We start from the raw sequence: 21,805 nt of genomic DNA, 5'->3' as shown, positions 1-21,805 counted from the left end.
CCCAGACCAGACCTCTTAATAATCCTTCACATCCAGAACAGACCCTAGACTACAGCAACCTCAGACCAGAGCATGAAATTGTTATAGGCAAATAAGGAAGATTAGATTGTATTAAAAGAATTTAGTGGGTTAAAATGATTGATGGGTAGTGTTGAGTGAACTTGCCGAAAATTCGGGTTCGGCAACGTTTGTCCAGACTCAAGAGCTAGGCGTTTGACTCCCAGTTTCTGGAGATAAATTTAGCCCTGGGCTAACAGGAACAAAAGGGTACAGCCATAGGCTATGTTCAAACACCATCAAAATTATGGCCTTTTTTTGGACAGCCATTTTTTTTTTTACGTGGCAGGGGGACTTTTCCTTTAATAGCAAATAACAGAATCAAGAAAAACGGACGTCATTTTTTACCTAGTGGGATGATAGCCTACATAGCCTATGGCTGTATCCATGTTTTCCAGGATTCCTTATGGCGGCATCTGACTTCTCCAGATGCCAGGAGTGAAATCCCAAGCGTTCTGGTTCAGACGAACACTGACAACCTTTCAGCAAGTTAGCTCAACACTATTGATGGGTTACTGCTGCTCAGCTCCCACTTCATTAAATATGAGAGATGGAAACTGAGCCCAGACTGGTCGCTATGGGCAACAAAGAGACTCTCACTTTAAGCCAGCTTGATATAGGAACTGCTTCAGGAGCTGTCCAGATCTGACACATCTGTCTGTGACAGGAACTGTGCAGAACAGTAACAAATCCCCATTAAAAAAAATCTCTACTATTCTGGACAATTCCTGTCACAGGGACAGAGGTGGGAGCAGAGAGCACCATGTCAGATTGAAAAGTATATAACACTTCCTGTAGGGCACATACAGCAGCTGAAAAGTACTGGAAATCATAGTTAATGTGGTGCACATCAGGTCTGTTTTTTGCATAAATTGAGTAAGAATTCTGGCATATTTGTAATAGTAAATATGTCCCATCATGTCAGGGAAATACAGGAATCATAAATCATTGTGCAATGTAATTGTGTAATCTCTATATGATGGAGGCGCTTCCATTTCTGACTGAAGTTTTTCATTAATGGGAAAATCACAAATACCAATCATTCAGCCTGTACATATCAGCCAATTATTATCACATATAAAAGGTAAAAGTGACACACTAGTAAGATTTACAAAGTAATGCCAACTATAAGAAACCATTCAGTATCAGTGATATGCTAATCTTAATATCTAAGAATTCAAGGCTGCAAACCTATAAATACTTAAGGTGACCATAAAACATAGATAAAAGTAGATTGATCTATAGTGTGGTGAATGACTGTAATTCACAGCATTACACATTTTACTCTATATTGGTTATTATATGTGTCCAAGCTAGCCATACATCTATGGCAGCAGGCATAGGACAAGTGATTTTTCCTGACTGAGCAAAAGATCCTTCACCTATCTATGGTAGACGTCTTTTCTAGAAAAGGTTGGACCTATTGGATTTTAAATGCTCAATCCTTTTGTTCTCTGGGACATAAGCCACCAACAGAACTGGCCTTAGCTAACTGTATTGTATAAACTGGGGAAGAGCTTTAGCTTGGCTTTCACCTGGTGCAAAGGTTTTGTTTATCGCTATATGCCTATATTTAATTACCCTAGCCAACACAAAACATGCCCCGGTTACCCCTTACCAGCTACACCCCTGAGTACCCTCTGCAAGTTAAAGTGTCACTGCCATTATAACTTTTAAAACCTAAACCAACAGTATATGTGAAATAAAGCAAGTTTGCAATTTACATTCATTATTATAAATATAATTTTTTTTTTAGTTATCATGGAAAACACGGCACTTGCAGTGTTTTTTTACTTTTTTTTTTCAAAGAGTCTAAACAAAGGGAGTCCAGTGTTTCCCAGGTCACCTGGGCGCTCACAGAGAAGGCAGTCAGGTGATTGATAGACACATTGAGCTGTGACACCCTGTTCTGGCTGGGACTTCATGTGCTTAGTCCCTTTTTTTTCAACCAACACAAGACTAAAAAGCTGCCTTCAGTAAACTGGACCTTGATTTCTGGTAAGTATAGCTGTAAGCACTCGCTTACAGAGCCTATTATATGGCTCGATTATTGTGTAGCAAGGGCTTCACGGGCATAATTAGAGATGTCTGTGCAGCCTTTGCTTTAAAGGTGTAAAATAATAAAGATGTACTTACCTGTCCAGGCTCCACCAGTGTCCTGCTGCCTTGTCCGTGGGATTCCCCAGTCACTACAACTACAGCTCACACTTCTGGTCTTGTCTCTAAAGTGACAGACCGATCAGCCAATCCATGTCCGAGACAGGACAGGCTGTCACTTTGGAGACGGGTTGGGAAGTGCTGGAGGTGGGGGAACGTGGGCAGGTAAGTATACATCTTTATTATTTCCTTTTTAAACATGTTGAAAGACAAGAAACAGTCGATAATCAGTTCCTTGGCTGATCATTGTCCTTATTACACAGAGCGATATCTGATCAAAACGGCCTGATTCAGCAGATAATCGCTCTGTGTAATAGGGCCCGTATTTATAGGTTTAGTGGTGAAAATGAAGATTTCAAGATTGTTAAAAAATATATAAATACTAAAATAGAAAATTGCCCATACTGCCTTTGCATATACCATCCAGTTATAGGATCCCTGCAACCCATTTGTTATAAGCAATGAAGGAAAATAGAAAAAAGAAGTCCTAGATGTCAACTCCTCTTCGGTTTTCATTAGTCAAATTGGGCCAGTCTGTTCACAATTGCCTAAGACGTCAACTAGTCAGAGGACATGCTGTACTTATGCTGCGGACATTGTTGTAAACCTCTCTATAAATGGACAGCAATGCTGATGCTTCCAGAATGGCTGATACTTATGCCATAATGTAAAGAAGTTGCTTTATTTGTTTTACATAGCTGTCATGCGATGAATCACACATCTACAGTCTAGGAGTGTTTTCTAATGCTACACACACAGAAGGAACTATGGGATTGGCCCATCATGAGCTAATTTATGGCGGCACACCGTAACTGTAACCATTACCATAACAGGTCACCAGTTCTATAGCATGTAGTTTTAATCTATGCTAGCTATTAAAGCATTACATAATCCTCATATGGCTTATGAATCTTCAGAAAAAATGATCATGTTGGTGCTATGACACATCATTGCCAGCTGCGGTTACATAAACTAAAGATTTACTATGGACACCTGAAAGCTGACAAGTATGTTGGGAGGAGAAAAATAGTAACGTGTAGCCAACACATTTATTCTTTTTGGAACATTGATAAATGAAAAATGTATAATTGTTAGACAGGGTAAACTTAGACTAGCCTAGGGATGGGGAACCTGGAGCTCTCCAGCTGTTGCAAAACTACTATTCCCATCATGTCTGGACACCCAAAGCTTTGGATTTGGCTGTCCAGACATGATGGGAATTGCAGGTTTCCCCATCCCTAGACTTGACTGTCTAAAAATGTGCTAGATTTATAAGGCTGGGTTCACACACAGTATATTTCAGTCAGTATTTGGTCAGTATTTTGCAACTTCAACCAGGAGTGGATTGAAGACACAGAAAGGATCTGTTCACACAATGTTGAAATTGAGTGGATGGCCGCCATATAACGGTAAATAACTGCCATTATTTCAATATAACAGCCGTTGTTTAAAAATAACAGAAAATATTTGCCAATAAATGGCAGCCATCCACTCAATTTCAACATTGTGTGAACAGAGCCTTTCTGTGTTTTCAATCCACTCCTGGTTTTGGTTTCAATATGAGGACCACAATACCCAGGCTGCAATTCAGTGAATTGTGGCTTCAGAAAGACCTGTCAGTTCACACAATGAAGCAGCAACTCTGGCCGCAAGCTTTATTGTGTGCTGTGTGAAGTTCTGATGCGGGCTAGTACTTTCTGTATTCTGACTTCTCTACACAGGTGTAAAGGGTAAATTTAGCAGTTTTCATACCTTATTTTATATCATACGTCATGATGCTTGTTCAAGTAAAAAGTCATCTTTTATCAACTGCAGATTATGTCGAGTGGGCGGGGCCTCACGACATTAGCGCCACTTAGCCCCACCCACAACACCACCATTGGCCCCGCCCCTCACCAGCCATTGGAACAGGCTGGCCTAAAGGTCTAGGCCCCACCCCCTCTAGGTTGGCCCACCAATGGCCTCCAACGAAACATCCGGTCTCTCACGTAGTGTGAACATAGCCTTATAGTGTTTCAGGCTGTTTGAAACTTTGGCTCATCTTTAGACTGTCTAGCCTAGTTTTCAACATTTATTAGTTGTTGTACATTCAAACCACATCCCCTTTTCACTGAATTGATGCCCACTTCCCTGACAAGCCAGGACCTTTTATCAGGCGAGGTGCTATTCATAAAACTGAGTTGTACCAGAACTTTGTTACATGCCATTTTATCTCCCTTAATGTGTCATGGAGATAACAGTAATAAGCTGCTACAATGTAGAAACCATACTGTATACAATCAATATAATCAATAGGATAGTAGAGATTTGACTTCTGACTGAACGGCCATTACTGGAAATGTCACATATATGAACCTGTTTGTATCAGCAGTGTTTCATCACAACAGTATGTCAGCAGTAATCCAGAAGTAAGACCTGCAAAGCCAAGCAAATGATAAACCACGCTTTATCTGGGATGTGTACAACCCTTTCCCACTCACAGATACTACATTATACTGAGAGTTGCAGATTTTCTAGCCACAGTTTCCCTTTTAACCAGAGCATAAGACTGTGATGGTGCAACCGAGTACAACGTGGCATGGAAGATTGAAACACTGATGATTTTTTGCTGAACCTGATTGTCTGGTGGTGCTGGTGGGGGAATTCTCCATGGTTAATGGTGTAGTGAAAATAAGCTATACTCACCAGTCCTGCTGCTCCACCGCTATTGTTATGGCAGCTCCTGGTCCTTTAGGCCTCTTCCTGTGATTGTACAGCTAGGCAGGAACAGATCAGCCAATGACCGAGGCAGGACACCACTGCTGCCGCTGATTGGCTGAGCTAGGCAGGTCCTGCAGAGGGATAGAGGAATGGGAACTACTAGCTGCCGTGACTGCAGTACTATGGGAGCAGGTTGACTGAGTATAGCTCTTTTTATTTTTACTACACCAAAAGCCATGGAGGTGAAGTAAAAGTAAGAGTGTCTCTTATAAGCCAGAAATTGGGGATTTTTTTTTTACCCAAAAAATTAAATGATGTACTTAACTATTCTATCCATAAGTATACTGCAAAAATCTGAATGCTGATTTTTTTAATTTTTTTAAGGCCTATATAGTATGGATAGTAGATAGTGGATTACATTGTAGCCATTGGAGGTATACATTGGGAGCTTTTTCTAGTGAGTACAGCCAGTGGAGGCTAAAAGAGTGATGGGAACGGAGCCCAAGGACATATATAGAATACTTTAAGGACTTGCCGCAAGCCTGCTAGAACACACTGCAATTACATTTTATAAGGGATGTTTTAATCTCACTTTAATCTCACATTTATAGCAACAGTAGGAGACAGTCTGTTAGTTTGCATATAATAGGACCTGAGCTATGTTTGTTTATGGACAAACTGATCCTGAGCCACATACGAGAATACAATGATACCTCCTGCAAGGGAGGAAACCTGTTACTGGAACAGGAAACCCAGAGCGTCATCACCAAATAATCCAAGACATTGGATGGTGAGACTGCTTCCATAAAATACTTTTATTGCACAGAAACAAACCTTTGCACCTTACACGCTGCTGTCTAGAACTTTGGCTGTTATTACCAGGCCATCCTACTACCTTCTATGCTGCCTTTCTAATAGAGAGAGAGAGAGAGAGAGAGAGAGAGAGAAAGAGAAAGAGAGAGAGAAAGAGAAAGAAAGAGAGAGATCTCCAACCTCACTTCAATTCTTTACCCACCTCTAAGGACAAAAAGCTATCGCATTACTAGGAAGGTTGCTGTCAATCTATAATTTAGCTTGCTTACCTAACAAGCCTCAAAATTAAGTAATGTTTATGGATCATAAATTATGTCCTCCTCTATAATGAAAAACATTTCAGGGTTTTTTCATTTATTTAAAAAAAATATATATACGGTATATATTTTATTGGGAGTGAAAATGGTGAAGATATGCATTTCCTGTACTAACACTGTAAGGCTATGTTCACACTACGTAAAAAACACAGCCGTATTTCATAACAACGCCCGTATTTGCACTAGTAACGGCTGTTATTTTGCAAATAACAGCCGTTGTTTGCGCAAATACGACCGTTGTTATGAAATACGGCTGTGTTTTTTACGTAGTGTGAACCCCTGCCTTACACTTCTACTCCAAAAAGATCCAGTTAATGCCAGTTCTTGGCTGTCCTGCATTGTATAGGAGTGGCATGGTGCACAGCACTATTGCCAAATATTTCCAGTTTTGCAACCTTTTATATATTATGTCAAAACCTGTCTTTGTTGATATTTATTATATTTGTCAACTATATCAGTAATAGGAAAGGAGTGGATATCTAGTTGCATAGAAGGTTAATGGTTTCTGAATGTTCTTCAGGATAAGATGCCGCAAAGAACAAACCAAAAAGAGCAGGGTTCCCCTAGGCAGTATGGTGACACAAAGCAAGTGGTCCTAGAGACTGTGGGGTCTACTCACTATCTTTTGCTTTTCCAGTGATGAATATACAGTGGTACCTTGGTTCTTGAACTGCTCGGTTCTCAAACTGCCTGGAACTCAAACTGTATTTTCAAGAAAACTTTGCTTTGGTTCTCAAACTCTTGCTCGGTTCTCAAACACTTTTCGGGTCCCCAGTCTGGAAGTATTCGGTATCTGAACGTTTTTGCGAGCGTGGATGGTGGGTTGTACATGGTGAGTTTAGCACTGGTGAGGCTTCACATACAGTACAGTACAGTATAAGACTGCTGGAGTGCATATACAGTACAGCAGTAGTACAGACAGTGCACCACCATCTCCCATCTGTTACAGTGCTGGCATGGGGGGGGGCTCTATACAGTAAAGGATGAGTGAGGGGTTAGTGACTGCTGTTCTGCAATTGCTGGTTTTGTTAAATGTTTCTTGTGTATAATGTCCTGTACAGTATATAGTGCTGCTCTGTCTTGTACTGTAGTGATTATACTGGGCACTATACAATGTACTATATGGGTACTGTAGGTAATTAATGGTGGGTGCTGGAACCAATTAAACACATTTACATTATTTCCTATGGGAAGACACTGCTCGTTTCTCAAGCTACCTTCTGGAACCAATTAAGTTTGAAAACCAAGGTACCGCTGTATATTACAATAGCTTCCATTACTGATGTACTGCTTGTTCTTTTTGCTTCCTCTATGCACCTACCCATTCTGCATAGTTACTGGTAATATACTAGGAGTTGGCACCCAACCAATCACTAACTGCCTCTGAAGCTGTGTCCACCTGCTTAACCCATACAGGTTAGCACTATTATCACATCTGATTTGCACATCTTTCCACCTTCCCTTCTTTGCCTCCATACGATAAATCATTCATGTTTTCCTAAATGATCAGCGTTTCAGATGCAGTTCCTACAGGGGTACTCTAAAAAAATGTCTTTCAAATCAACTGATGTCAGAAAGTTATGCAATGTTGTTATTTACTTCTCTTTAAAAATATCAAGCCTTCCAATACTTATCAGCTGCTGTATGTCCTGCATGATATATTGTTATTTTTTTCAGTCTGACACAGTGCTTTGTAACTCACAGGAACTGTCCAGAACAGGAGAGGTTTTCGATGGGGATTTGTAGTTCTTGTCACGGACAGAGGTGATAGCAGAGAGCACTGTGTCAGACTGGAAAGAAAACATAATTTCCTGCAAGGCAGCTGATCTGTAAGAGAAAAAAGTGTCGCCCGAGTACCCCTTTTAGTAAAATCCTCCAACTTCTGATTCTTTCGATTTATTAAAAGACGCACATCTCCTAATAAATCTGTCCCTTTAGCACGTGCCACGCTTTAAAATCCATGCTAGCATCAAGCTCTGTATTAAGACTAAGCATTGTACTGCTATGGTGCAGTGAAAATACTGCAGCACCACAACAGTACTGCAGTAAAACTGCAACAGGTGTGAACACAGTGTAAAGGACCTTTTACACATGCCGATTATCATCCAGGAGAGTTGCTAGAAAAGGCCTGTGTAAAAGTGACACCGATCAGTTGTGGATGGGGAAAATTCCCGATCCTCGACTGACTATGTCTTATCAGTCTGCTTCAAAATTTATTGTAATTAGCCGCATGTCTTCCTGTGTAAGCTGGGTTATGTGTGATCGATAACTATAAAGGAAAACTGACAGCACAGATATGCATATCAGATCATATGCTTACCATCTGCACTGCTTGTGATCGGGGATATGGCTCTCCAGTCCTCCAGCCGCTGCTTTAACAGCAGACCCCGCCTCCTCCAGAATGATTGACAACCAGAGGAGGCAGGAAGATACAGCTGGTGGTTGGAGGACTGAAGAAGCCAGATGTCGGATTGCAAGCAGCATGGTAAGTATGCACTGCTTTTGAACTGGAAACTGACAGCACAGATACATACATATCTGTGCTGTCAGTTTCCAGGGATGCAAGAACTAAACATGAATACTTTGTGCAGCCCGGCCACTCGATTTGTCATGCCATGTAAAGGCTCTGCAAATGAGCGCAGATCTAGCTGTTTGCACTGGTTTGCGGCCTTGTGGACAAAAGTGCCACTGAAGTTTTTGTGACAAAGCCAGGAGCAGATTGAAATGGGATGGAAATGAAAAAGGAGAGGACTTGTATTGCTCTTTCCTGTGGGATCCACTTCTGGTTTTGGCAGTGGCAATTTTCCAAAAAACTGCTGCATGTGATTCCAGCCTTAGGCTGGGTTCACACTACGTATATTTGAGGCTGTATATTTGAGGCTGTATAGCAACCAAAACCAGGAGTGGATTAAAAACACAGAAAGGCTCTGTTTACATAATGTTGTAATTGAGTGGATGGCCGTCATTTAATGGCAAATATTTGCTGTTATTTTAAAACAACCGCTGTTATATTGAAATAATGGCCGTTATTTACCATTATATGACGGCCATCCACTCAGTTTAAACATTGTGTGAACAGATCCTTTCTGTGTTTTCAATCCACTCCTGGTTTTGGTTGCTATGAGGACCTGACAAGAGGACCAAATACTGCCTGAAATATACGTAGTGTGAACTCAGCCTTACTGTGTAATATGTCATCTTCCTTGTTCTGCAATATATGTGTGAAGTTGCATCATATATACCATACGCTTTTTTTTGCTTACACATCCACCGATCGCAGGATGCTAAATAACCCTGTTTTTTTTTATATATTGAAGATCAATAGCTCCTATATCTTTGTCGAAACTGTTGCAAGTTTAAATATGGAGGGAGCGGTCACTGAATATTGAAATAAACCTTTGTAGAGCATTGAGCTTTGCGAGTAGTATTTATTGCAGAACAAAGGTGACATGTAGGAGGGGATTATTCCCTGACTTTAGTAAATCTATAACTGAGTAACACAGTGGCACTTAACCTTTGGCTGCTGCTTGAAAAACTAAAGAAAACTTGTGTCTTCACTTCACTTCACGTTCAGCTGAAGAAATTGGTGTACCTTTAGTAAGAGAAAAATTTAATACATCAGAAAGATTGTTAGATTGAGCAGGGGGGCAACTGCGCTGTCACATGCTCCTCTCTTTGCTCTGTGTCTTGATTGGACCAAGACGGCCCTATAAACTTGCATTGGAAGTCCATATAGATCACGTGAGACAGAGGCGGGAGTACCGGTAAATCCTCTGAACAGTCGACATGTCTCTCTGATATATCAAAGGGTTTTTTTCAATGGCAGTACCCATTTAAAGTAAATCTTCACCTTGCCATCTTTGATATAGCCCCTATACCATGGCATCTACAGAGCTCCATATAGTGCCAGGTTTGCCATGCTATGCACTGACCTCCTGCTCCATTAGGAGTATATTATACAGTATGAGCAAAAGTTGGATGATGATGCTGAATTCAGGACACTTCATCATTAAAGGTAGTTTTAACCCCACTGTTAAGGCCCTATTACATGAAGGTATTATTGGACATATCTGGCCAGATATTGGCCAATAATCGCTTTGTGTAATTAAAGGCAATGATCAGTGACATGAACAATGTTTGCTGATCGTTGTCTTTCATTGTCTTAAAACCTGTTGAAAGACAAATGGCGTGTAGAGCAATGATCTACTGCGGTCGCCCAGTGTAGTAGGAGCAGCAGCAGCAGAGTGCTACTACCTACTATGGGCAGCCCTGCAGCTCACCCCTAATCCCCCCCCCCCCCACACACACACACACACTTTTTGTTTTTGTTCTTTTTTTTTTTTTTTTTTTTTTTTTTTTTTTTATTACTTTTTTTAAAGCAGAATAATTACAATACCAAATATAAAAACATATTTCAAACAAAACTCTTTGAAGGAAAACCCACAATAGAAATTAACAAATCTATCAAAGGAGTCAAAGAGATATTGTAACAAAGCAGGGGTGATGTCTATAAGTACTTAACACCTCAGAATATGTCTACCCAGATCCCTTCATATAAGACATTTAAGTATACTGTGGGCCAATGTGGGTAGATCCCATCCATATCTACAAGACATCCAAAAGGCCTTAAACCTTAATCTATAGCTATACAACGGGGACGAACTGCAAACCCACATAAACCCCAAGATGGCCAACCGACCAGTCGAGACCCGGCGATCCAAACTCAAGGGAAAAGAGGACCCAATCTCTAATCAGTAAATAATATTTAAAAGAACAGAAACAAACAAACAAAAAAGAAAATAAAAACAAATACAAAACCCATATTTTCATAATCCATTTTATGTTACTTAAATTCCACAGAGATTTCAAAGCTCAACAACAATGAACCTCTAGTATCCAGCTGTTACCGCCTCGCGTCTCATCTGTTGGACACGTCCATAAGGCCAGGGTTTCGCATAGCACCCAGGATCTGTCTAGTTACCCTTTAAGCCATTACTACTCCCCTGGACCCCTTTTAAACAGTGAGTTCGCGTATTTATGTAAATAACTTAGTAAGGATTGTCCATTGGTTTCCGTCCCCCCCTAAGGAGACTTCAGACCTTATAAGACACCCCCCCTGATCGTCCTTGTACAAAAAATAAACAAAAAAAATAAATAAATAAAAATAATTAAAAAAAAACACACACAAAAAAACAAACAAAAAAAACAACCTATATATAAATATAATAAATAAAGTATGTAGTATGTATAAATAAGAGAGAAAAGGTCTCAATTCCCCGGTAGGGCCCAACGTAAACAAACCAGTCCAATTGCACCCTCTCGAAACCTCTCAATGAGCTCAACAGTTCCTCACCCGTCCACTAAATCACGATAAGCTATAATTGTACCCAACATCCGACAAAATCCCCAAGAAGGGGGTCCCCCAGACCGACCCACAGATCACAAAATTAATACACAATTAAACCCCACACCCTAGCTCCCAAGACTCCAGGAATTGCATTTTCTTTCTCTTTTTTTTTCCTCTCCCTACCCCTCCCCCTCCCCTCCCTCCCTTAATAACCCTAATTTACTTGTCATATACAAAACTGTTCTATCCAAAAATAACCCACCTCCCCCCACCCCCTACCACCCATCCACTGGCAAAAGGAGGAAGAAAAACACAAAAAAACTATTGATAAATCAAAATACATCTTTCCCATTGAGCAATACTAGGAACTTTCGAAGATAACCAATTACGTACAATTAGTAATTTAGCATAAAATAGACCCCTAAGAAGAGATTTAATTTTCCTATTTGTCAACTTTAAATTTGCAGTGTCTTCCAACACTATCAATTGTGGAGTACGTGGGATTACCAGACCTACATTCTGTTCCATTTTTTTAACACCTCACACCAAAAATTATATAAACTCCCGCATGTCCAAAGTATATGAATAATGTCAGCCCCATGCTCCCCACACCTGGGGTATCTATCCTCACTCCATCTCTTAATTTTTGCCAGGAACACCGGGGTATAATACAAACGATGCGTAATATTATACTGCACCATCTGATGACTTCCTGAAATTGCAACCTTTTTAATATTTCTATATATAATCTTCCAATTTAACTGACAAGAGCTGCCCATTTCTTCTTGCCATTTCTGTTGGCTTTTAAATTCATATTCCTTCTCGTTTATCAAATACCTATAAAATATAGAAATCAATTTTTTCTTTTTCTTTATATCTTTACTCCTAAGTTTCTCAATAAAAGAATTTGGTACTAAGCTCTTGCCTGTTACTAAGTGTATCCTGGATCTAATCACCGCTGACAGTTTTACATATTCCAACCAGGCTTTGTCAGAAATATCAAACTCGGATCTTATAGTGGCCCAGTTTTTAATACTCCTATTTACGTATAGAACATCACTTAAGCATTGAAGGCCCTGAACATACACACACTTACTTGCTCGCTGTCAGCCCGTGTAATAGCGCCAGCAGTGAGCAGGGAACAAGCGCTGACAGGTCAGTGCTCAGAATGTCTCTACTATAGATCGTTAAAAAAAAAGTGCCTCTTTTCAAAATGAGAAAGTGGCCTTGAAGTTAATAAGATAAAAAAATACATTTTTATTTTACTGCAACATGTTTTATCTGACTGCTTTGATTTTCTATTTTGTCAAGACTGGTGTATCTATATGTCAGTCTTGACTTAAGTCCAATTCACACTGGAGGCACGCACCTCTTAATGAATCTGGTGTATCTGAGACTGCTGTGTGGCAATCTCAGAAATGTATGCCAGCATGCAGATGTAGGTAGTAGTATATCTGGCATAGGGCGCGTGCCAGGTTGTGCTTGGGATCCAACAACAGAATGTCAGATTCAAGTATTGAGACCTTCTGGTGAATACTTTGGTTCTAGCTTTTGCAATAGAGAAACACACTGTCAGAAATATCTTTGCCAGATTGCAACAATTCCTTGGCCTGCGACTGTCAATCAAGCAATTCTGAAACCAGCTTAGACGCCATCTTCGGCAACCTAACCATGCACAGGATCTACAGCTGCAACAACAGTGGGAAACAGTGGGAATGCCATACAGAACCGGTATCCTCCACCCCCAACGGTCTCTCATCTTGTATCCAGGCTGGAGGGTGCTGGAGTCTCCATTAAATTGCACATTTTTCTTCAATAAATTTGTTCTTTCACTCTAATATTGTAATATCTTACATATATCATCATTACATTCACACATAAAAAGTTTCACCTTATTCCAAGTAACAGTTTTTGGGGTGTTTTGTTTTTTGCCAAGAAGTCAGGTTGATATGAAAAAGGCACTTTAATAAGTGTGGCACATTTAGACTGTCCATCTAAACTTCCACTGTCTATGAAATAGTTAACCCGGGCTAATGTTACTAAATCCCTAAATACTATCTCACACCAATATTTAAAGCGTATTTGGACCCCCTGACCACTTACCAAAACGCAGGACCTGGGGAGAAGAAGACCGCAAGAGGAGCCCTGCAGCATGAATAAGAAATGTATAGAGTTTGGAAATCGCCAGCCGCTGGCCGCGCATCGCTATGTGTAATAGCGTCCGACAATTATAGGCCCAAACCTATGTCGACGATCAGTTGATATGATCGTTGTCATCGGCTGATTGTTGTGTTTATTACACAGAGCGATAATCTTCCGGATAGGGCCGGTTTGGACGATTATAGTTCCGTGTAATAGGTCCCTTAGTTTAGCCACATAAAACCCTGTGACAGATTTACGTTAAATTTAGTCATCTAATTTGTTGCACAATTGAAATATTGAAGTGATGCCAGTTACTGGATCTCTATAAATGCAGCTACTGTTGATCCTAGAGGTACATTATCATTATTATTTTTCTTTATTTCTAACGAGCCCTTGATTCCAGAGCGCGATACAAGTGATAGGGGTTAAAGGGAAGCGCTGTTTGTACAGTTCCTTTATTTACAAGTATAGGGTATCTTAGGTTAACCTACATGTAAACTGATAAAGAAGTTCAATGTTGCATGATTATATTCTCAAACACTACATATTACCCTTTTTATAATGGATATGTGTACTTGGAAATTGTGATAACCTGTATGATTAGTCACACTGTGTATTTCACAGCAACAGAGATATGGATATTATATCTATAGAAAGTCCAGCATTCATACAAGTAAATGTGAGTATAACTTGATAACTCTAAACCCATGGAAACATATAGACAATAGCTTTGTTGAACCCTTATCTTCTATAGTAAACAGTGTATTCATACCGCTGGACAAAGACTCATATACCGTAGATAACACTTGCTCCCAGATTACACTCACACCCATTGGCTGCTGTGTGTATTTGGCGTATCATAATCTTATGTCTATAGTGATTGTCTGGCTTTTCCAGTATTTCCGTATTCATTGAGGTGTATGGCTGTGTTCTTAAAAAATGTGCTGAAATTGTGTTTAAGAAAATATGAGCAAAAAAAGGCCTAAATATGCATGTATCTTTCAGCCTCCAGCCTTGTGAATAGTTTTATGGGGTTATCCAGGATTAGAAAAAGCACAGCTACCTTTCTGTCGCTAGGCCAAGTGTAGAATTGCTATTCAGCTCCATTAATTTAAATTGGACGGAGCTGCAAACCACAGCCAAACGGAGGACAGGAGAGATGCTATTTTAGAAAAAAACAGCTATGTTTTTCTAAAAGCCTGAACAAGCCCTCTAAATCACAGGCTACAAAAAAAAAAAAAATCTGCAAGGAATCCATGCACATACTGGAGTGTAGATTCTAAATCGACAGTATCTTAATGTATGTTACAGACCCTCTGCAAATTTATTTCTGATTTTACCTGTTGACTTCAATGGGGAGGTCTAAAATACTTAATAATTACACTGCAAAGAGCCTCACATTCTAAACCTTTTATTTCTGATATGTAATGTGACCAAAATACTCTGGTATTTTATGTTTATTCCACTCACCATGCAATATTAAAGGGGAACTCCGGATAAGGAAAACTTGTTTTCTATTAAAAGTACATTAAACGTTACATAGATGTGTCTATACAATGTATTACCATATCTGTGCGGTTCTGCAACACTGGTAGCTGACAGAAATCCAGGAAGTGAAGAAAACTGGCCTCTGTGCCAATCCACATTGTCTCCTGCTCCTTCTGCTCTCCCACCTCAGGAGACAAAGCTTACATGCCTCTGTCTCACATTGTGTGTGTTTGCTGAGATCAGGCTGATGATGCAGACAGGGACAGGGCGTGATCTCACAGGAGGCTTGGCTGGATCCCCCAATTCCCTGAGTGATTCACCATCTCTGACCGACCAGAAGCAGCTGCTGCACTGATTTCGCTGATTGTGCAGAAATGTGCAGTGAAATTAGGGCTGTGTTCACACACGTTGGAGCATCATTGCAGTAATGCAGTGTATTCACAAAAATTATGCTAAACGGCAGAGAGGATCAGAGCCTTATTGTGGGGCTCAACTTCAAAGATAAAAAATTCAAAAATTTCTTTACTTTATTCCAATATCAGTGTTACAGGTAGAGAATACAGCGTGCTGTTACAGGGAGAGAATACAGCGTGCTGTGTGGTGTTACAGGTAGAGAATACAGCGTGCTTTGTGGGTGGGACAACAATGAAATGATAAAGTCCTGCAAATAATTCAGTAACACAATGAAACTGCAATGTGTGAACACAGCCTAGTTGTTCTGCAATAGATTTGGGTGGGCAGGGTGGGGGACTGTGATGAACAGCATTGGATTCTGGAACCTGTAGTACCGTGTACAACTGCTCAACCAGGAAGTGCAGAAACACAAAACAGAACAACCCCCCCCCCACCCCCACCAAAAAAAAACAAAAAACTGGGATAGGTAAGTAATGCTATATGCTTTTGCAGAAGTTTCCTTTTTTTTAACCTCTACCTGGAGTTCACCTTTAATATTATATTTTAATAGTTCAGGCAATGCCACATGTGGCAATACTAAACATGTTCATTTTATTTTAACTTTTAAGATTTTTGTATTTAACAAATCATGGATGATTTTAATTTTTATTAGGGAAAGAATTTATATCTTATTATTTTTTAAAACATTTCTACACTTTTTAGTACCCCCCTAGAGGACTTTCATAGGCAGTCATTCCATTATTATACACATCGATGCAATACATATGTTCTGCATTGATCTGTGAGATTGGCACTCTACTACTGAAGCTTGCCTGTGGCAGGCTGTATTAATATATAGCCATAGGCTGTATCCCAGTTTTCTAGGCGGTCCTCAGGCTGTATCCACCCTCTCCACGGAGCGAGCAGACAGCGGGAATCAGAAGCCGATAGTTCAGGTTCAAACAAACGGCCGGTTCACTCATCTCTAGTGACTATTCCCTTGGCAGTCTACGAACATCAGCAGTCAATGGGTTGTGAATCTCAGAATTCTTCCCATTGGTGACTACCCATGTGACAGTCTAGACTTACATAGGCATATTGTGCAACAAAACTAACACCAACTGGAATGCCAGCTAAGCACAGACGATGAGAGCTTAAGGGTGGTATTACACGGAATGATTATCGTTCGAAAAATCGTTTGGTTTTGAACAATAATCGTTTAGTGTAATTGCAGACAACGATTAAACAACCAACGAGAAATCGTTGGTCATTTAATAGAATTTGGACCTATTTTTATCGTTGATCGTTTGCATGGATTAAGACATTGTTCCGTCGTTCACAGTAGCGGCGAACGCAATGGCGACGACAGGATGAACGCAATAACGATCATAAGAAACAATTATCATTCCGTGAAATTGGGTGAACGATTTCAGGTTGTTTGAATTTGTTTATCGTTAATCATCGAAAAGTCGCTTTGTGTAATAGTACCCTAAGTCTTTGCCAGAGGTCGTCTACAATGTGCAATATGATGTGACAATGACTCTCCAGTATAAGACATAAGGAAGAGAAGTCACTGACCCAGCAGGAAGCTGACCTACAGTTTGCAAAAGGATCCAGCACGGATTCTAAAACATCCAGCACTTCTTTTTAATATTTTTATTAATGATCTTGTAGAGGGGCTCCAGAGTAGAATCTCCATTTTTGCAGATGATACTAAACTGGGTAAAGTAATCAGTACAGAGGAGGATAATATCATATTACAGAGGGATTTGGAGAAGCTAGAGGCTTGGGCGGTGAAATGGCAAATGAAGTTTAATGTGGATAAATGTAAGGTTATGCACTTGGGCCGTAGAAATAATAAGTACAGTTATGTGCTAAATAATAAAACACTGGGTAAAACTACTTCCGAAAAGGACCTGGGGGTATTGGTGGACAGTAAACTCAACTTTAGTGATCAGTGCCAGGCAGCAGCTGCCAAGGCTAATAAAATAATGGGATGCATCAAAAGAGGTATAGATGCTAAAGATGAGAACATAGTTTTGCCTCTTTATAAATCACTAGTCAGACCACATATGGAATACTGTGTACAGTTTTGGGCACCAGTATATAAGGACACAGCTGAACTGGAGCGGGTGCAGAGGAGGCCAACAAAGGTCATTAAGGGAATGGGTGGGTTACAGTACCAGGACAGGTTATTAAGCTTGGGGTTATTTACGCTAGAAAAAAAAAAAGACGTCTTTGGGGCGATCTGATCACAATGTACAAATATATGAATGGACAGTAAAGAGATCTTTGTAGTGATCTTCTTACTCCTAGGTCTGTAACCATGACAAGGGGGCATCTTCTACGTCTAGAGGAAAGAAGATATCATCAGCATCGACGCGGGTTCTTTACTGTACGAGCGGTAAGACTGTGGAACTCTCTGCCACATGATATTGTCATGGCCGATTCATTAAATAAGTTCAAGGGAGGCCTGGATGCTTTTCTTGAACAATATAATATTACAAGTTATGGGCATTAGATTTCCAGTGATACGTTGATCCAGAGATTATTCTGGTTGCCATTGGAGTCGGGAGGGAGTTTTCCCCCTGTGATGGGGCAATTGTCATCTGCCTCATGGGGGTTTTTGCCTTCCCTTGATCAACACAGTAGGATTTCCATAGGTTGAACCTGATGGACTCCTGTATTCTTTCAACCTTATTTACTATGTTACTATGCTTCAGATTCACTCACTGTGGAAATACCCATATAGTGGTTTCAGTTTTTAGACTATTTCTGTCCAATCATGTGACTGAGATACGCCAAACAAAACAGTAATATTAATCATAAAAGTAATTACAATACTTAATCTGCTGGATAATTACACCCTAGATCAGTTTACTGTATCTATGGTTATCGCATCTGCCTTCTTATTACAGACATGTGACTCACACACCATTACCTTGCAATGCATGCCTGCACGGGAGAAAAGATGGAAACTGTATACAAGATGTAGTGCTGTGCAGAAGTCTAAAGCCAGATTCACACGTCCATGATATACATTGTCAGTACAATTGCATATTGTTTAACTGTTGTGGAGTTCATTATATCATAAGTTATAATGCACAGAGTCCTGTAGAGGTCGGTTCTTGATATACAGCCAGCTTACAGAGCACAGATCATCCGTATATCATGGACATGTGAACCTGGCCTTAGGCAAGTATAGAAAAAATGCTGCAAAGTAAGACACCTTTCACCCAGGAAGCATGCAATTTGCTCCAAATGTTTATTCTTCGGGAGACCAAAGAACTCAAACATCAAGCCAATATTATTAAAGGGGTACTCCAGGAGGGAGACTGTTTTTAACTATGACCGGGGAGCAGTAGTGGATTATAATAGGGGCATTTCGGGCGGCAGCCCGGGGCCCTGAGCTCCTGGGGGGCCCATGACCACCCAAAAAGACTTATACTTTCAGTGGTGTACTGTCTCCTGGCTACACTTCCGCAATGATTTGCAAAAAAATCAGTTTTTTTATGGCAATTTTGCACAAATCAGGACATCATGACATTATCTGTCCTGTACTATGAACGCCAGGCTAGTGCTGCCATAGATACAGTGGGGTGGGGGGGCCCAGGCTTGGTGAACAGCCCCGGGCCTAAAGTTAATCCGCCCCTGCCAGGGAGAGTGCTGGGATTGACATCCATGTGCTCTGGTCCCCGATCCCCTGGCTGCCTCCTGGTCTGAGACTGGGCTTGACAGTAACATTTAAGGGCTGCACAGCCAGTTAGCAGCGGAGGTGGGACCCCGATACAGATGCTAACTGGCTGAGCAGGCCTGACATGTTACTATCAAGCTTAGTCTCAGGCCAGGAAGTAGCTGGGGGACCGGAGCATCTGGATGTCAGCCTCAGCCCTGGAGCCGGGGAAGTAAAAAAGGACATTATTGTATTTATCCACCCGCTTCTCTGCCATAGTTAATATACTTCTCCTGTCTGGAGTACCCCTTTAAGAACTATTTTCTGGGGTTAATCTCCACAAAGTTTGGAACATCCTACCTGCCATGCTTATATGTACAACTTCATATGCTACCAGAATAATCAATTTATGTTGACATTTCGCATCAATTCCACACTCTGGAATCTTAAGGATTGGAAAATATGGCACTGTGTGTAACATAGAACCTACAGACCCGGTTAAACAATAGACGTCTGCTGTACATAAAACAGCGCAAGCATCACATTATCTCTAGCTGGGATAAGCATCAGCAAGCACTTTTATGAACCTGTCTGATATAGTCTCTGGCAGATGTAACAGATTTTCATCAGCTGGAAATAAATGTGTTGGAATCCCAGATGTTAAGGAAACTGCCAGTCACATCTGCCAGGTTGTTTGCATTTCATTTGCCAATTAAAGGGTTAACATGGACCTTTTGATAAAAAGTAAGGATGGTCCGAACCAGCCGAGGTTCGGGTTCGTATGAACCCGAACGCTTGGCATCAGATTCCCGCTGTCTGCCCGCTCCGTGCAGTGGGTGGATACAGCGGGAGGACCGCCTGGAAAACTGGGATACAGCCTATGGCTATGGTTGTAACCCAGTTTTCCAGGCGGTCCTCCTGCTGTATCCACCCTCTCCACGGAGCGGGCAGACAGCAGGAATCATCGCCGAGAGTTCGGGTTCGTACGAACCCGAACCTCGGCAGGTTTGGACCATCCCTAATAAAAAGCCAATACTTCATATTGTGTCAGGTTCAACAGATAGTTTAAAGGAGACCTTGACATTGGTGGTTTACCACTGAGCCATCATTTCAAAATTGTAGGGGGTCTGACTCCCTGCATCTCCACTAATCAGCTGACTGATGAATTGTCTACTAGATACAGCGTCATACACTTCCTAGTGCAGGGGTACTCAACAACTTTTAGTGAAGGTCCACTTACCGGGGTCTATTGTCAGGTAAAGGTCCGAGCTGAACATCAGTAGGAACCCTCAGCTCCCCCAGTAGTATATAGCCCCCCCGTGCACTCGCCCAGTAGTATATTGCCCCACTGTGCGCTCCCCCAGTAGTATATAGTCCCCCTGTGCATTCTCCAGTACTATATATACCCCCGCTTTGTGCTCCCCAGTAGTATACAGCCACCCCCGTGTGCTCCGCCAGTAGTATATAGCCCCCCTGTGTACTCCCCATCCCATATAGCCCCCCGCTTTGTGCTCCCCAGTAGTATATAGTCCCCTTGTGCTCCCCCTCCCATATAGCATTATGGCCACAACAGTGTGTCAGAGAGGGAGCTAATGAATCCCTCTCTGTCAGTGCTGCTGCACTATGAGCGCTTGTAACAAGCGCTCATAGTTACTGTGCAGAGCGCAGCAGGGGTCCGGACAGCTGGCCTCTGCCCCTGTCCTAGAGGTTGTGCCTAGTACTGCAACTTTGCACAACTTAAAAAGGGCCCTATTACACTGAATGATAATCAGTCGAATTGGCCTTATCCAGCCAATAAGCGATGACAACGATCGGCTGATTTGTCGGGCGCCGACCGTGCATTGCTACATGTAATAGCGATCCATGCTGCAGGGCTCCTCTCGCACTCTGCTTCTCCCTGGGTCCTGCGCACTCCAGTTTCAGACCAGCCTGTCAGAGCCGACAGGCCACTCAGCCAATCACAGGCTGGGACCGCCGCTGCCAGTGATTGGCTGAGCAGCCTGTCAGCTGAGACAGGCCGCTCTGAAGCTGGAGCGTGCAGAAACTGGGGAGAAGCAGAGCGTAAGAGGAACCCTGCAGCATGATAGATAATGTATACAGTTTAAGCAAGGGCTGCAAGGACATCAGTAACGATGTCCAGGCAGCCCTTGTTAAACGATTATCAGGCCATGTAATAGGCCCAGTAAATAAGCAATCTAGCAGATAGACGCTCGTTTAAAGTTATTATCGGGCCCCCATCGGCCCGTGTAATAGGACCCTTAGTGAAAGATGCAAGGGGTTGCACTGTAATATTAGGCAAAGCTACACTTTATGTACAGAGTTGTGCCTGGTAAACTGGGACAAATATTCCCTAGACCACCATGGCTCCTGCAATCAGTTAAATGGTGGTGGTGCCAGAAGTCTCAAAAAACCCCTGTAACTCCAGGCAAGTTTTTAGCTTTGGGCTGTGGCTGAAACCAGTGCTTATACCAGTGGAGAAGTGGCAGAGCTGTTTATGCCAATGGAGAAGTGGTAGAACTTTTTGTGTAGCACTGCCATGAGTCAGAAACACATAATAGCCCACAAGGACAATATGACAACTGAGGAGCACATGAACTTCATGAATATTTTTGCCAACAAAAGGACCGCTTGACTGAGCATATGATGGACATTTGTAGCAACTGTGTGAACAGAAACTAAAGTTTTCTTTTGTCCTAAAAGTTTAGTAAGGCATTGTTC

The 21,805-nt window shown here is 41.4% G+C and overlaps 1 protein-coding gene across 1 annotated transcript in view; it reads left to right on the top strand.

The window, feature by feature from the left end:
- The first annotated feature begins 8,445 nt into the window (after positions 1-8,445).
- The window catches only part of ABHD11 (abhydrolase domain containing 11), a 42,843-nt gene continuing 29,483 nt past the window's right edge, over positions 8,446-21,805 (top strand). The window contains exon 1 of the mRNA XM_069944896.1: positions 8,446-8,529. Within this exon, the coding sequence (XP_069800997.1) occupies positions 8,446-8,529 (84 nt within the window). The remainder of the gene's footprint in view (positions 8,530-21,805) is intronic.

This window comes from Dendropsophus ebraccatus, chromosome 11 (genome assembly GCF_027789765.1).
Source record: "Dendropsophus ebraccatus isolate aDenEbr1 chromosome 11, aDenEbr1.pat, whole genome shotgun sequence".
NCBI classification, from domain to species: domain Eukaryota; kingdom Metazoa; phylum Chordata; class Amphibia; order Anura; family Hylidae; genus Dendropsophus; species Dendropsophus ebraccatus.
The sequence above is the reverse complement of the archived record's forward strand: the minus strand, read 5'-3'. Positions and strand labels throughout refer to the sequence as shown.